Source organism: Epinephelus lanceolatus, chromosome 18, assembly GCF_041903045.1.
Source record: "Epinephelus lanceolatus isolate andai-2023 chromosome 18, ASM4190304v1, whole genome shotgun sequence".
NCBI classification, from domain to species: domain Eukaryota; kingdom Metazoa; phylum Chordata; class Actinopteri; order Perciformes; family Serranidae; genus Epinephelus; species Epinephelus lanceolatus.
In genome coordinates, this window is record NC_135751.1 from 20,272,681 (window position 1) to 20,289,600 (window position 16,920).

The 16,920-nt window shown below is 42.1% G+C and overlaps 1 protein-coding gene across 1 annotated transcript; it reads right to left on the reverse strand.

Annotated features, from left to right (window-relative positions):
- Positions 1-937: 937 nt before the first annotated feature.
- Positions 938-16,530, reverse strand: hs3st3b1a (heparan sulfate (glucosamine) 3-O-sulfotransferase 3B1a). The gene is made up of 2 exons (XM_033644049.2): positions 15,686-16,530; positions 938-3,144 (listed from the first exon to the last, which is right to left on the reverse strand). Exons 1-2 carry the CDS (start codon positions 16,177-16,179, stop codon positions 2,526-2,528), a joined length of 1,113 nt encoding a protein of 370 aa, XP_033499940.1. The 5' UTR covers positions 16,180-16,530; the 3' UTR covers positions 938-2,525.
- Positions 16,531-16,920: the final 390 nt, after the last annotated feature.

The following is a 16,920-nucleotide window of genomic DNA, read 5'->3' on the forward strand; positions in this document are numbered from 1 at the left end:
ACAAGTAGTTTACATTCTGAAAACATTCAGTCCATCTACAAAACATATGATAAATAGCCTGAGGTGAAGGCTGAACGATGAAAGCAAAAAGTGCAATAACATGTCTGCTTTTCAGCAAACTCACCCTCAGACCGTGCTTTGATGCTGATACTATTTTGTAAGCAATAAGATAGCTAGCTTTCACAGCTGCTATGCTGATCTGTGGGCTGAAACTAAAACCAGAGTTAGGTTTCCTCAACCCTGCCAACAATTCATGTATCTTCTCTGTTCTTGTCCTTGCAAGTTGTTGTATTTTTCGCCATGATGCGATTGATAGTGGTGCTGAATATACTATTCCACAAGCACTGAAAGGTACTGTGAGCGCACCAAACACAGTGACTTCCCCTGTGTGTTAGCGGTGAGTTTGCTATGTTCAGCAAGCTCTCTTAGCTCTTTCAGTCTAACAATTACACGAATAAACAACGCTGCTAAATATCACAATCATATAGACACAAGCAAACTTGCCGTAACGAATGCACCTTTTGGTCCTCTAACCCAAATCAGCTACCCAGGCCGCCGGTAGTTACTGCCGCTGTTGTAAGCTGCTAATGCAGGAGTGCAGTGGCTCTCTTGTTCTTCAGCTCAGGGAGTGTGTGTGCTTCGTGCTTCTTGGTCAGCTACTGAACAAGAGTCTTTCACAGCACAGCAGCTTGTTCTTCGGCTCGTGGTGTGTGTGTGTGTGTGCTTTGTGCTACTTGGTTAGCTGCTAACGAGAGTCTGTCACTTTGCAGTGGTTTATTCTTTGGCTCAGCTACTGAGCGGACACACTGCCAGTGTCTCATAGCAGAGAATACTGCTCATTTTTTGTCATAATTTTATTGCCTAATTCTATATGCTTTGCAATTTTGGTTTTGCTTTACCCGGACTTTTATACAGTCAGGCTAATGAGGACACACTATTTATGATTTTGGTAAAACATGTTTATTTCTTACTTCATAAAATTGACATGACTGCACCATTTCAGTCAACTTCTCTGCCAAACCTGCTTCATCTCCATGTTTGTAAAGCAATGCATACAGCGAAATAGTGCCTCTACCACAGCGGGGTTGCAGTACATCATTACGGAATGATGTCTGTCAAAATGTTGACAACTGTATGTCTACAAAGGTTGAATAAAACTCAACCATACATGAAATCTAAATCAGGAATTTTGGCCCAAGGCAGGTTTATTTTGATTCTCTTCAGCTGTCACTGAAAGTAAACTACAAAGGGTCCATGTCATTGGTTCGACATCCCATTAGTCCGACTGTCCGCGGTGCTAAACGGCTTGCGGCGGGTGTATGGTGCGCTGCGACCGGCTTGAGGTGAAGCAGGCTCACAGCTTATGTGTTTGTCACTTTCTTTTTCATTTTAACCCACACCATGATCTTTTCCTGACCCTAACCAAATGGTTTTTGTGCCTAAACCTAACCAGACCTTAACCACAGGGCATCATGATGATTTCGGAACGGACTTCGGAACAATGAGTTTAATATGGTCGGAACAATGGGATGTCGGACCAATGGGCAGTTCCTAACTACAAAGATGCTTATTTCAGTTGTTGTATAATGGGTGAGGGCATCATTAACACATCAAGTATCACCTGTCATTTAAAAAAAAAAGAAAAAAGCTGTACAGGATGATCTATGAGAGCCATTTCAGTAGAGATCAATGAATGTAATTATGCCATACGATTCTTTTCTTTTTGAAAAGAACAATAACTGATTAGGCATTGTGAAATCCGTGCTGAAGGTTTCTGGATAGAAACATCCCAAAAGTATTGTGTCAGGACACTGTACTGGATCCTAATCAACATTCCTTTGTATAAATAGTGGTTAAGTCAAAACATTGCAGTGGAAATTTATATTATTATATTAATTTGAAGTTGGCTCAAGGGTCAACCATAAACTTACTACCATTAATGGATCCATGTTTTATTGCGGTGCTCCAGGGATCAAGGCAGTGCCATCACTCAGGTCTAATTGACATGATGAGGAGCTATTACTGTATTGATCCACCTGGCAAGTGGCACTGGATCAGCTGAGGCCTGTATCGACCTGACTAAGTGGGTCCACAGACCTCTGAGGGTCAGGCAAATGTTAAGGGGATATTAGCAATTGTTTGTAAAGTTGGATCTTGTTCAGCTTTAGGTGAAGCAAGAGCAGCATTTGGACAAGTCAAACAAGTATGAACCCAGAAAAAAAAAATCCTGATGGGAAAAAAAGGATACTGACCCTGCTCGTAATACCCGTAAAAACATTGTGCTTTTATAAAAATGCTCATGTACTCGATGAGAATCTGGAACATGAAGTGTGTCATGAATAATCCTGGTTAGGCAGCTTAGTGAGTTAATATCATAACAATAAATTATCATAAAATAGACTTCTGAACTTTTTACACAGCCACCAAATACTGTACATACACTGTATAACAATATCTCCAGAGTGATATGATTATAAAAAACACAGACAAGGGACCAGCATGAGTCTGTTGTCATAGCTTCCCCCTCAGTCCCAGCCAAAGTCATGACCAGTCATCTGGTAAAACTTGCTGTTAAAGGGTTTATAAAAGTCCCTTAGCCTCTGCACCACCTCTGGGTCAATATTAGGATGGGTCCTGCCTTTGGTTTTGCCCAGGCAGTGTGGTTTGCTGTTCCCCTCAGGTCTCTTAAGGCAAGGGAAGCCCTTGGCTGGGTTAAAGTGGAAATGCTTCTCCGTGACCACCCTCCTGAGACCGAGAAAGTCTTGGACGCGAGCCATCTCGCCCGCGGGGTCGCTAATCAGATTCTCTCCGCTGACGAACAGCAGCTGCTCCATCGGGAAATACTGGAGCCAGCGCTCAAGGTGCTTTGCATACATGCCAATTTGAACGGCGCTCCATGTGGTGTCGATCAGACCCGCTGACATGTTCTTAAAGGTCAGGTTCTCGAACGAGGGGATGTCCGGCTTTTTGGAGCGAGTCTGGGTGTAGTCTGAGATGGCCCGGGTGACAGGATCCCGGACGACTACAATCAGCTTTGTGTCTTTAGACATGGTGTAGATTCTTGCAGGGACCTCCTTGGTGACATAGTAGCTGGGTGTCTTCTCCATGGTCAACTGGCCCTCTGATGACTTGGGCATCAGTTCCCTACAAAAGGACATAAACACACTGATTTACATTTGGGCTGCAGGCACAACTTGGTACCATTGTATATTTTATTCATCTTTCCACCACCTTAAAAACTTTTAAAGCTCCCGCACAGGAAGATGAGATTAACACTGACACAGAAGCTCCATGGCAGGTTTAAAATACTGTCAGGTAGGAGCAAGTCAATCATCATCAAGGAGACAATTGTAGACATCACGGGCAACACTAGCAGAGTGAGTGTACCCAAAGTGACAGGAACTGGTAGGTAAAGCAGGAGTCCTATCAATCATCGGTGATTGCGTGTGAACACAATACACAGTTCATAACATGTTCCAAATACAAACCCTTAAGGGATACATTCATCTCCCACTGCTGCACTTAATCTAGCTAAAGACCTCAATCCTCTTTCAAGCCCCACAATCCCCACATTGAAATATTCTACACCTTCATTACATTATACAAAGGACGGTTTAACAGTGAATAGGCAGCATTATGCGTCTTAATGTCATGCCAAGACAGATGTCTGTGACTGCACCTTTCCCGTCATGTCTGTCTGTAATTTTGCATGAAATGTGAAGATTTTTAGGAGCCACGCATTCCTCTGGAGAAAATGCAAAGCCTGGGAGCTGTCTATTCCCATAACTGCGCATTCTTCTTGACCCTGGATGGCTCTGGTTGATCATAATATAGCCTGTTAACTGCAGCCCTGACTGGATAATGGCTAAAGTGAGCCAAGGGGGATTAGGACTAAGCCAAACACGCTAGAGCATTAGAGGCTGCCTGACTGCCTTGTTGGCTGGCTGGGTGGCTGGCTCGTCTCTGGAGAGAGGAGGAGAGATGGGGGGAGATATTTAGCTGCGACGATGAGACTTAATGGTGAGCAGTTAATCCATGAGGAAATACAAGAGATGGACAAAATAACACAGCCAACCAAATCTAGTTACTGTTTGTGAGACTGACCCATTGACCTCTCACCTCAAAATATTAATGGGAATGGGTGCTATGGATACCCACAAGTCTCTCCTTTACGGACCTGCCCACTTTAAGTTCGTTCCATGCAGTGTTTTTTCCTATTGTATTTGAATATTTCTGCATACTGGGGTCTGTAAACAGTATTGGAAATGTATAAATTGGATATGACTGGCAAGTCTTGTCTTGTGGATTCAGTGAGCCCAATTTTGTTCATGCATGATGATGTTAACCCTCATAGTGGCCATTTCATTGTAGGGAGGCCGTTTCTTTGACATCACTGTACAAAATGACCTTTTGTGACCTTGAAGATAATCAAAGACAAATGAAACTCGACAGAGATAAACTAGAGACCTCAGGCATTCAGAGGATGTATGGCTTATCGAGGTATGTTGATGATAAGGGGCTTTCTCAGCGGTTTCCATAACAGAAGTGCTCACCATCCAATAGATTGTCAAAAAGATGCTAATCATACAGAAATCTCAAAATGTCGAAAGTTTTTGATACCACGTCACAGCATGAATTTTTCGAAGTTGTTTCTCAAAGTCTTGGTGTCTTAATGTGGTATTTTGGAGGGATTTTTTTTAACCAATTATATAAAGTCTCGAATTGTCAAAAAAGCTTACAATAGACTTGTATTTGGGAATGCTCATGTTTGAGTGAAATGAACTGAGCTAACATTAGCTCAAGTGGGTAGTCAGCATTACAGTTTTATACACCCAAAGACCAGGCCTCTGATAAAGACAGGGCTTTATTTTTTTTTTTTTAAATTTACGGTATATTGAGCACCAAATCTGTGTAACAAATGGTATCAACCCAAAAATGGATGCAACAACCTATGAGACCTAATTGAACATGATATGGCCATCATATACTTCCATTATAATGTTCTAAGCCCCTATACATATACTCTACGCTTATAAAATTTGAATAGGCGGCCCTAAACAAAACATAGTATTTATTACATATTCATACCTAGACACTGCTGAGCTGCATCTCAAAATATTCTCAGAGTTCCCAGCTTTCAGATGATGTATACCACTTCTACGGGCAAATACTGTTGACCCGCTATCTGTCCCTAAAGATCCCATGCCTCTGCTTAAAAAAAGACAAAATTGGTGTATGCTAGGGAGACGTGGAGCGGAAGATGTTAACCTATTTAAATTGTAAACTCCACACAAGCTAAAACTTCCCAACTTGTTATATGTGTAAAAATACTTGCACATGCATAATGTTTGTGTTAATGCATTGAAGAGGAGCTCAGTATTTTCTTAGGGGCCGACGCCTGTGAACACAACATCACATATATGTTTTCTCGCCTTGTATTGAAACAGAAAGCGAGATATGCACACTCAGGAGACTGAAGAGATTTATTTATTAACTGCATCAAACTAACAGTTGGTCCCTGCGGTCTTTCATCCGAGGATGATATCCCATACAGACTCAACAGATGTCTTGAAAGCGAGAGCAGTGTGCCCATATCGCCTTTTCTGCTATATGTGAGGACGGAAATAAATATAAGCCATGATGCGATGCTCATAAGCATCAGCCCTCCAACATATCACATTTTGGTTTAAGTCAGTCAAAATGTAAATCTTCAGTTATTACAGTATTTGTTAATGTCCTCATGTTTTGATTGTGAGTGGTTGAATCTGAATCGAACAACGGGAAAGCAGAGGAGCCATGTCATTAAAGTGATTACAATAATTTCCAACCATCTGTTGGTGCATGCACAAGGAGCTTCAATATCCCTCTCCGAACCCAGCGGCTTTCATCTTACAAATTTATGTGGTGGGAACGAGCAGAAAATGATCTGCCAGATTTTGCTGTGCTGCAGAGCACTGGGGGGGAAAAAGCTTTAGTGATTATGGGAAAAGTAGGCATCACCCATACCTCATTAGAGCCATACAAACAAACAAGGGGTTCTCTTTCTTATGCAATTTCATCACCTTAATGTCACCTGCTCTTTCCTTTCTATGGAGGCCCGAGCTCTTACACATTTATTCCACTCCTCTCTCCCTGAGTGTCGTAGTCTTACCATTGTATGTGGTGGAAAAACCCACCAACCTAATCAAGGTAATAGGTGTGAGAGACACAAACAACTCTATCAGAACACCCCACAATTATCGTCTGCATCTCTTGGATACACACAAGCGGAGCGCTGTAGGCCTTTCTCGGGGGCCTCAAGGGACACAAAAACTTACTACCAATCACTAACTTTCCACTTAGTCCCCAAGCAAAACAATCTGTGTGAGAAGTACATGCATTATTCATCTTAGCAGAGATAAAGCAGGGGAGAACATCTCTGACTGAGCGAGGAGTGAGAGATTTGCCTTAGGGGGGCAGATGTAGCAAGCTTTCACAATTTGTTCTGCTTAATAAACAATGTCGCCTGGAACCAATAGGTTTCAGTGCATCCTCATCTATCAATCAGCCATGCAAAGGCATCATCATTCAGCTTCAAGGCAGTAAGAAAAAAACACAAAACAATCCTCTCTGTAGAATTGAGCTACAGCGTGCCGACTTTTGCCCCTTCATGAATTTTGCATGTTTCGATTTGACCTCATAAAGCTAGAAACGCAGCTTTGCTCTAAAAGTGTAACATCTAAGTGGGCTGTAAAGCCATAAAGCAAAGAGTCTGAGCTTTGAAGAGTTTCTACCTATAATTGGTGCACTAAAAATAAATCTATATTGATGCTGGGGCATACACGTAAACATCCTCTGCCCTCTAACCTGTCCTCTTAAACTCGCAGGAGAACAGCCGGGCCGAGGAGATAACAGAGGAAGACTTTTAAGAGAATGAGACTGAGCAAGGGAAGAAGGACTGGAAGAAGCACAGAGAGGATTAGCTGGAATCAGGTGCACTGTTGGAGGATGGAGACTGTATAGGCTGACCCCGCTGACCCAGAAGCCTAAGTCTCAGTTTGAAGTCACCAGCCACTTTAGATGCTGTGTGTGCATTTTCCTGCAGCAGTAGCACAAGATAAGTCTCACCCCTACTGCAGCCTACACGCAGATATTAATCCAGGAGTAGTGTGTTGTGTAGTTTGCCTGTGTTTAGTCTGCTGGGCAGTCAGGTGTGTCCATTGAACAGGCTCCTGGGAAGAAAGCGTTTGAAACCTTGTGCCTTGTTTACATTTGCTGCTATCATGAAGCAGGTTCAAAGGTAGGAATTTACAACGCTCGGCTGCTGGGTGATGCCCTCGGTGATGAGTTCACCAAAGTGAGGAACGAGTACGGTGCAGAAAACTCAGACAAGACTTACACTTTTTTGTATCCAGCTGGTATTCTGCTTGACTGACTCTAATTGGCATCTATATTTCAGCTTTTCAGACCACCGTGACAAGGGACTGCTCCAGAAAAAAACCCTCAGCGATATCTAATGTCGTGATGAGTTCTAATCTCACACTGCAGCTCTGTGAGTGCTTTAGCTACTGTGGGAATTTTCTCAAAGACAAGATGAGAGGTGGTGGTATGCAGCCACTTATACTAATCAGACCAATACACTGTGAGATGAGTTCCAGACCTAAACTCAAAAAGAGAAAGCATCTTAAGGAGAGATGTTCTTTTGTCATTTGTAGCCCATCTTATCACGCATGTGAAAGTCATCGTCGCTGCGCTTTACACTCAGGACCTTTTTTAACATGACGTCGAGCAGCGTTCAGTATCTCAACAGCATTCCTGAGCAACAATGGTAATGCAGAGAATGCCTTTTTTCCCATCCTCTGTTATTACTGTCAGTATGCAGAACTCAAGGCCACCTGGCTGTCTGATGGAGACAGGCCCAGTTTGAAGAGAGGAGGAGTGCGTGAGACATTCTGGCTTCCCTCACACAACTGTCAGCCTCACATTAACACATACACACATGACAGTCAGTTGTTTATAGAACCAGTGAGCACTTTTTCTCAGGGTGGTGGTGCTGGAACAATGTAAACTAACGATGCCAAATGAATCGCACTGGAAGATTTTACACTGGTAATGCATGAATTTCCATATCGTTCATAGCTACTGCTTTAACTACTGTTTCAACAGATACGTATATTCAGAGAAACGTTGGAGATACTTGCAGTATGTTTTATTGTTAACAGGTTGTTATTGTCTGCTTTCATTTTGGAGGACAGCTCAAAGAGACGAAGCAACAGATGTGACTCTGACTTTAAAATAAACAACTAACACAAATGTAGGTTATTTCTATAAGCGAGAATATGTTACCATGACCAGAGACTTACAGGGGGATCTGCATCAGCAATAGAAACACAAGTCAACAGCATCTAACTTAAAGGGGATGTCACATCAAAGTCTAGTTAGAGGTATCGGAGTAATATATGCACATACGCAAAAAATTGTGTTATATATTTTTTTAAACACCAGAGGGGACTTATAAATCCTCCCATGTGATGTCACTTGAGTCAGCGTCTTTTGGGGCCGGATTACAAAGTTTAAATGCTCTGTATGTGACATTCAGAGCACTGATAGTAGTAGCAAACCAATATTTTCTATCTAAAGATACAGTATAATGAAGTAATGACATCCTGAGCAAAGACTGTACAACTGTGTGTGTTGTAATCTGAGCTTCTCTGTGGTTTGTTGTGTGAAGCTGGTCCCACCATGTGTGCATGTTAGGGCATGTTTGTATCCCACTGGATAGCACGGCACTCAGACTGCGGTTACCCCCAGTCTCAATATCGAGACCACATCAGCGCGGAAGCGTAGCACCCACCCTCTAGTTCCCCGTTGGTCAACACTGTTAGCTTTGTCATCACTGTTGCTGTTGTTTATAGAGTTAGCACCGTTAGCTAGGCCTGTCGCGATATGCAATAAGTTGATTAATTGCATGGTAAATTAAAAGGGAGACGGTAAGTTTTCCGGCCGCGATTAATTGCCATATTCCTGCGTGTTTGTTTTCCTCGTCTCTCTCCACCAAAGAGCCTGGACGACAAGAGCGTTCACTGCCGCGCATAGTCTGGCAGCCAGGTGAGTTGGTTCATTAGCGTAATGAACGGAGGGAAAGCTCTTGTCATTGAGCGTCTTTATCTCTGTGGGGGAGGCGGGGCTATGGGCTACACACACACACACACACACACACACACACACACACACACATACACACACACACAGTGCGATCTTCGTGAGGGGGAGACGACGCGGAGAAAAAAACAACAGTTGAGTGTAAGAGAAAGACTCAAAATGCCACGGCCCCTGTCTGGGAGTATTTTGGATTTAAACCAAATGACAGAGGGGAGCCCAGTAATTTGGACGAGCCGATGTGCCAGGTTTGTTCTAAAACCATCTCAACAAAAAGAGCGAATATGACCAACTTAACTGCACACCTAAGAGTGAGAGACTGAGAGTCTATTTTTTGTATTTATTTATTCATTTCGATATTTTCACGTTTTATTTGGGATATTTAAATTTTCTTTTTTGCATTCCGAAATATTCTTGTCAAATAAATGTTTATTTCTCTTTAAAAGGGTGTACTTGCATCTTTATGCCTTTATTATCATTATATAAGTTTAAAAAATTAAATTTAAAAAGCAAAATTACAACAATAATAAAAATGGTCTTAAAAGCACAATATTACGCAATATTATCGTTTATCGCAATAATTTCTGACGCAATTAATCGGCCAGCAAAATTTGTTATTGTGACAGGCCTACCGTTAGCTGCTAGCTGCCAGCTCAGCAACCTCCATGTTGAGAACCATGTTCAGACAACTAATATGCTGTAAATTTTACATATAACCCCTTTAAAGATGAAAAAAGTTAGAAAGCTATGAGTAAGAAAGAAGCAAGCTCACCACACCTCTGTAATCATCTTCTCATCTCTGTTTGAGGCTAGAGCATAGACGTATAATAATATCTAAGTACTGGATCCCAAGATGGCACCGATTCATTCCAATGGTATAGCTTGCCTGGCGCATACTTTAAACCTCCATGGCTCAAGAATTCATAACAGAGAGAGTCATAATTGACCTTGTTTGCAGTTGGAGGTGTCCTGTCAACAGTTTTACAGACATCTCTTTAATAATGGTGCTTTATAGGGAAAATGCTTTTTGGGCCATGGGGGATTTGTTTTGCTGCAATACCGCTAGTGGCCACTGGGAAAAAACTGGCTGCAAGGAAGAGCTGCTTTCCTGAGGGCCTGGGCTTGAGGCTCGAGGCTACATTAGCTGCTACTGGCTTAATGAACTGACCAACCTGGCGAGGGGCTCAGCACAAAGAAATTCTGAATAAGTGTGACAAAGCGACTTCAGAGAAAAGCTGAAAGACACCAGCCAGCAGCAAAAGCAACTACTGTAGCAGTGATAATAAAGACTTGGTCGAACAAAGGCAACAACACTAACCCATATAATCGAGTGGGCTCCAGTAGCCTAGAGTTTCTTGGAATGAAGTGTTGGAGGAGATTGAATGAACAAAGGAACAGAAACTCATTGAATGAAAAACTGAAAGTAGAAGCTACAGCCAAGAGAAATGAGAGCAGCTGATTATTACATACTGTATGTGTTCATGGTTCTAAATAGCAAAACAAAATAATATGTCAGAATTATACTGTAATTGTTGGTACTATTTGGATACCTATACAGGCAAACCATGGTGGATAAAGTACCTGAAAGCCATACTTGAGTAAAGGCACAGATATCTTACCAGAGGATGAGTTTGGTAGAGGTTAAAATCACCTATTAGAATACTACTCAAGCAAAAGTCTTAAATTTAATATCTGTAATTTACTGTATTTAATTGTATTTAACTGTATTAAATATAGTTAAGTACTTAAGTGATCAGAATTGTGAGGATTATGAAGTTTATTTTGTCTTAAAAATGGGGCCTACACTTGAAGAAAAACAAGCTCTTCACAACTTAAAGGATTTAAAGACAACCTTTGACCTCCAGGGCAGACGCACTGAAGTGGAGCCGTCACCGCGCAGTTGCCTGTCACAAATCTCTATGTCCTCGAATCATTACTCACCCTTTCTGCTGTGGGACTACACTTTCTGTTTCTATTATGAAGTCAGTCTCATTGTATGGTGGAATTTTGCTCATGTTGTTGCTAGCATGTAGCATCTCATCTGATGTGCAGCACCTGTTTGCACTTGTTCGTACATGATTACCCTGTGATGTAACTTGCAAACTAGGGCCACTAATCAACAAGCCTAGTGATTTTATTTGTGGTAACTAAGAAAAGAAAATGCTAATGAGAAATATAACGGAATAAAAGTAAATGTAGTGTAGTAAAAGTGAAAGATGACAGAAATATAAAAACTTAAGTAGAGTACAGATACCCCTGAAAATACATTACACAGGTGCAGGCAATAATGTCATGCTAAAATATTAGTAAACAGCTATTTCAATCGAAAATGTTGGTCAGCTACAGCTGCGATTGTGGGTGTGACGCATTTTCATTTCAGTAAATATGGGCATCATTTACTTTGTCAAAGCACCCACAATTATGACGTTAGAGTTTCCACTTAATGGGATGAGACAACCCATTCTTTACATCTTATGTATGTTTCCAACATATGCAGCGATTGGTACAATTAGGTCATTCCCCACCACAGATGCATGCTGGTCTGAGAGGATCAGCAAAAGCAAACAAGACTTCAAAGAGGCAAAACCAAAGATGGCTGAGGCAGATTTCTAAAGTTGCTCTGACTTGCTGTCAGGCAGTCTCTGCAGCAGAGAGACAGATAGAAGCAGGAAACAACACATTCTCTCTGAAGATACTACAAGAGAGAGAGAGAGAGATGAGGAAGTCAACAACTCAAGGGGATATAATGGAGTGAACTTGTTTTGTTTCAGTGTTTCCAAAGTGCTGTAATAAGTGCTGTGGTTTGACAAATTGCCTCAAGCTAAAGCCCAAGGGGTTGTTGCAGCAAATTAAACCTTCAATCTCCAGAAATGGGTGGGGAGGTGCACATTATTGACAATCTGGAGGACTTATTCGAGGAACGCTAGCATCATTTCAGGCTATCGGAAGAAATCTGATAGAGTCTGATGTTTTGGAGTGTGGGGGATTATGGTTTGTGGAAATATTTTAGGAATGTTTGAAACAACAGCTAGCATGTGTGAATTGTTTCTGCGAGGCATCTCATTATCAATGCAGTTTTCCCTTCTTTTCCTGTCAGTGTGCTGACACATTAGTTTAAGCTGGGGGGATATACCTATATCAAGAGCTCTTTCACTTAATGCCAATCCCCCTGCGTCCTTGCAAAGGAGCTAGGAGTGTTGAGTAAGCAAAATTCCACCGGTGGACTCGAATGAACCTTCTCCTGGGAAAAACGCAACTTTTCCACACAGAGATCTCTGAAAGTCAACTTTCAGGCTAAAAAGCTTAAGTGTAGTGTTTGAGTCTTTTCTTGGGCGGGTTCCAATGAATGCTCTTTCTGATGAACTCCTGCTGGGCTTCGTCAAAGGGCACTTTCACCCTTCTGAGCACATTTGCATACAAAGTGAAGGCAGAGAAAACATGTTTCACACTAATTGTCTGCTCTTTTATTGTCAGGGTTAATGCAGACCTCAGGGGTTCTCCAGCATCCCCTTTCATTGAGCTCCATAATGCTGTTGCGCTTTCTAAAGACTCACTTTAAATTTACTGCCCTCTATCTGCCACTGGCCTGCAGTAAGCTTTCCCTGGGGCTCTGAGGAGGATTAGGCCGTCTTCTCTGACACCCTCAGTGAGTTAGTAAGAAGGCGGCTCATTGTTCTATATATGGAGCCTCAAGAGGAAAAACACAGTCTCAGCAATTAAGTCACATCTACTGTATAGACCTTGATTTGAGAATGCATTCAGTAGATGAGTATTAACCTGCCAGAATAAGATGTACGAGAGGAAGTTGGTGCTGTTATTAAAGAAAGGAGGGGCCAAGGACTTGCCTTCTGTGTGAGCGTGTCTGCCTGCCTCTCTGTTTCTGCCCATGGGTGACAACGTGCTGTATTGTGGTTGGTGTCCTGCTGGGCTGGGGCCTCTCCGCTATGTGGGGCCTCCAGTAGGATGGACATAGCAGACCTCCAGCAGGATGGACACACCAATCACAGCAGATAAATAGTGTAGGCACAACTCAATGCCACCACAGGAGCTGATAAGCCCACCCAGTGGAACTCCTCTCCCCAAGCCACTGCACGCCATTAGTCTCAGGGCAATGATGTGAAACATATAGGGGAAACAAACCCACACACACCTTTGTCTGGCTTTATGCTCTCAGCTTATCTTTAAGACTAACTTCTGTGCAGACAGGATGCAGGACAGCATGAAGACATATGCTTCAGAAACAGCTAAAACTTTATAGAAAAATGCTCATTTAGTGAGTTGAGGAAAAACTCAGTGACCGTGTGCTCCGCCATAAAGCCAGGCGAGGGGCTTTCTGAGCTCCACTAAATGATCATTAAGGGTTGACTCCATGTCTTGGTGCTCTGCTGTATGGGGTCAATCTGTGGCACAGTGCTCTCACTGTGACAACTCAAGCCAAGTTGTTTTAATTAGCCAGATCACCTCTGTGGGAAAAAGAGGCCTTCATTATACAGTACACGTCCCAAGATGAAACAGTTTTCCACATCCACAGGCCGCTGCTGTGAACAAGTCGCTGGCATGTCTCAATTATATACATCTGCTTCTCTGACTACACAACATTGTATTGTGTCCATCTTTAATGATAGCTTCTCCACCCTTTTAGACGTTAACGTGCATTGCCTTGAGCATAACTTGATTTTAAAAACAAGCTTGAGGACTTTGCGCCTAAAGTTAAAAAAAATCTTGTTTTTGTTACTCAGTCTGTAGAGATGGACAAAAGACCGCTCTCCACACACTGATCATCCAAAAATGTCCTAAACCTGTCCGGAAATTCTTCAAGGAGCTTAAGCGAGAAGTCCTTTGAACAATGCTTCGCTTCCCCTATTGTAGCTTTATGAAGCCAGCTTTGAAACAGTGTCTAGATCCTTTGACATTGCCCCGCTAATCCCTCGGCTCAGCCAAATGGACACTCGAAACAGCAGCATCTCTGATTATCTCTTATTAACAATGTGGTCGCTCTGATGTAAAGCATTCAATGCCAAACCATTTCCGGGAACATCTTGGGTACATGACAAATCAATATTTTCCACGAATATTGCGTGTTTGTGATTTATTTCCAGTAAGAGAAGCAAGTTGTGTAACTGTGCAGCTGAGTCAATAGTAAAGAGCTTGCATATTGAGATTGTGAGGCACGGTACAAGGACAACAGTTGCCATGGCAGGGAATACAATAAAAATGTTACGTTACACAATATCGAAGGTGTAAGCAGCCTCGGGTCTCTACCTCTGACATTGATGTGTATTTGGCTTGAGGATCAAAACAAATTACTGCCTCTGAATCAATACTCTGAGAACTCATAATGTTGAATCACGCTCCCGGCATCTCAAGGATGACGGCATGATGTAACTTGCTGATTCCTAAACTGAAGGGGTTGTTTCTTCCTTTGAACTGCACCCAGAGTTGAGCTCTGCTGTATCTGTTTCTACCTGGTGCTCCCTTTGTGTCAGGAAGTGGAGATTCAAGGACGGATGGGATGTAGAAACATTCCAGGAACACGGATTGAAGGCTATGCAAACAAGCAGGAAATCAATTGTGCTTTGCAAATGAACATGGCTGGGAAGAACTGTGCTAAAATGCCAAGTTTTTGTCTTTAGAGAAATGTGGGTAGTGCCCTTTGACCTGTGGTATACTGACGTTAGAGGTGCATTGATTGCACCTGCAGTTGCTTAAACTGTAAGCTACAGAGATGTTAGAATGTCATAGCAAATATATCAAAAGTTTATAGGGTATTCATTCTAATACTATAACCTGAGGCGACTCTTATCACCTTATCAGCAGGTTTTATTGGCTGGGTTTCAGTTTCATTCCTGTCAGTAATATACCTATAACATGTGTTTACTGTTATAGACACATTACATATGCTACACTCATGTTTTGTATCCGCCTTAAACATAGATTTAACATGTGAAAAATGTAATAAAAGAGGTAATCAACATGACAACCGAGGAATAAATGAAGGTTTTTTTATATCGACCACAAGGATCTTGTTACGGAAAATCTAATTGCATCACAGTATCAGGTCATTATCTCATCTTATCACCTTGCAAATCTAATATCTTCCTTGGAAACGCACTGATAGATGGGTTGTGTTCACAGCTTATTATCACATATTGTGCTTTTTTCCCCCCTGTTGCAATAAATTATATGGGACTTGCCAGGATAATGTAATATACACGCTATGTTGCAATACAAGAAAGTTAAGCTTACATGAGGACAGAGGAACAAAGTTAAATATTTTCCTTTTCATGTAGCCTGTTATAGATATTCCAGCCTATTGTCTTGTGTTTTTATGGTAAAAAGTAGATACAATTTGCATGAAGGTGGCACAAAAAAAAATTCAGAGGAGGAACAATTATGATTTATTTTGGAGTTCTGTATCCAAACAGCCTCCCTTCATGATGCCCTTGAGCAAAACACTTGATTTAAATGTGTGAATGAAGCAAACAGAGCTCAGCTGACTGTCTATCTTTGAATTCATGTTTTTAAAAACAGCTGATCAGTGCGCTACCTGTACCACTCCAGTCCCTTGTCGTAGTTGCGGTCGAAGAAGTGCGGCTCCGCTCCCACCGCTCTGATGTCTGGATGCAGGCGCAGAAACTCCAGCAGCGCCCGGGTCCCTCCTTTCTTCACCCCGATGATGATCGCCTGGGGCAACTTTTTACTTTCCGACTCATTGAGGAAACCTGACATGGCATTATCATCCAACGCCTTCGCCTCGCCTCTAATTTCATCCCACTCCTCTCCTCTGCTGTCCAAATCGTTTTCGTTATTCAGCAAGTCCCTGGACGCCCCGAGAGAGGACTCCTGATTGTCAACTTCTGAGTCGTTGTCGTGCCTGCTCACCGAGCCGTACGCCAGGTTTGGCATGGTTGAGCAGTAGCCGACACAACAATATATCATGTACACCCAGAGGGACAGCATTATGCAGAACATAAAGAGTTTGTTTTTCACGTGGGATGATGGCACAACATGTAGATTGTGTAGAATCGGACTATATTCCATAGGACCGCCGTGAAAAAGTTATATTCCAGTCAACAGGCATTTTGGCAAAGGCGCCTCACTCCTCTGCCATGACTCAGATCCTGGACACCCGGTGCGCAATTTCCCAAAACACAAGTTTCAGCCAATACAAACTGATACTGGCCGTTCACCTCCTGCTTCAACCCCAGGTCTGCTTGGAGAATGTGATGGATATATATTTAGTTTATTCTTGATAGAAACAAAAAAGAGAAAAATAAATAGAACAAAACAAAGCAGGCAGTGGAAATATCGCAGGTGAGCGACACGCGCATCAGAGACAGAGTTTGTCTCCCATCACTTGCTCTCAGTGTGTGAGCGCTCACACAGCATGCCTCACCAAGTTATGTGTGCCAGGCAGCAAGCCAGCTGGAATATGAAAAGGACACTTCCGGTTTAGCCTTTCAAAATAAACCTGTTGAAAGTGTGGCAAAGTAAGCTAAAAAAAAAAAAAAAAGATTTGAATCCTGGGAATCTACCCCTTGCAAAACATGTTTGTTGAGATTCATGGTAATAACAATTATTATCTGCAAATTAGATTAACTGAGCATATCATCTCTATTTTCTAATAATGTTCAAATGCAAATCAATGCATGTCACAGCCTGAGAGACAACCAACAACATATAGCTCATCTCATCACATATCACATTCTGCCTTTTTATTTACTCTATCACTTAATACGTTTTTTCCCCTTTAAAATGTATGTCTATGCATTTGTAATAATA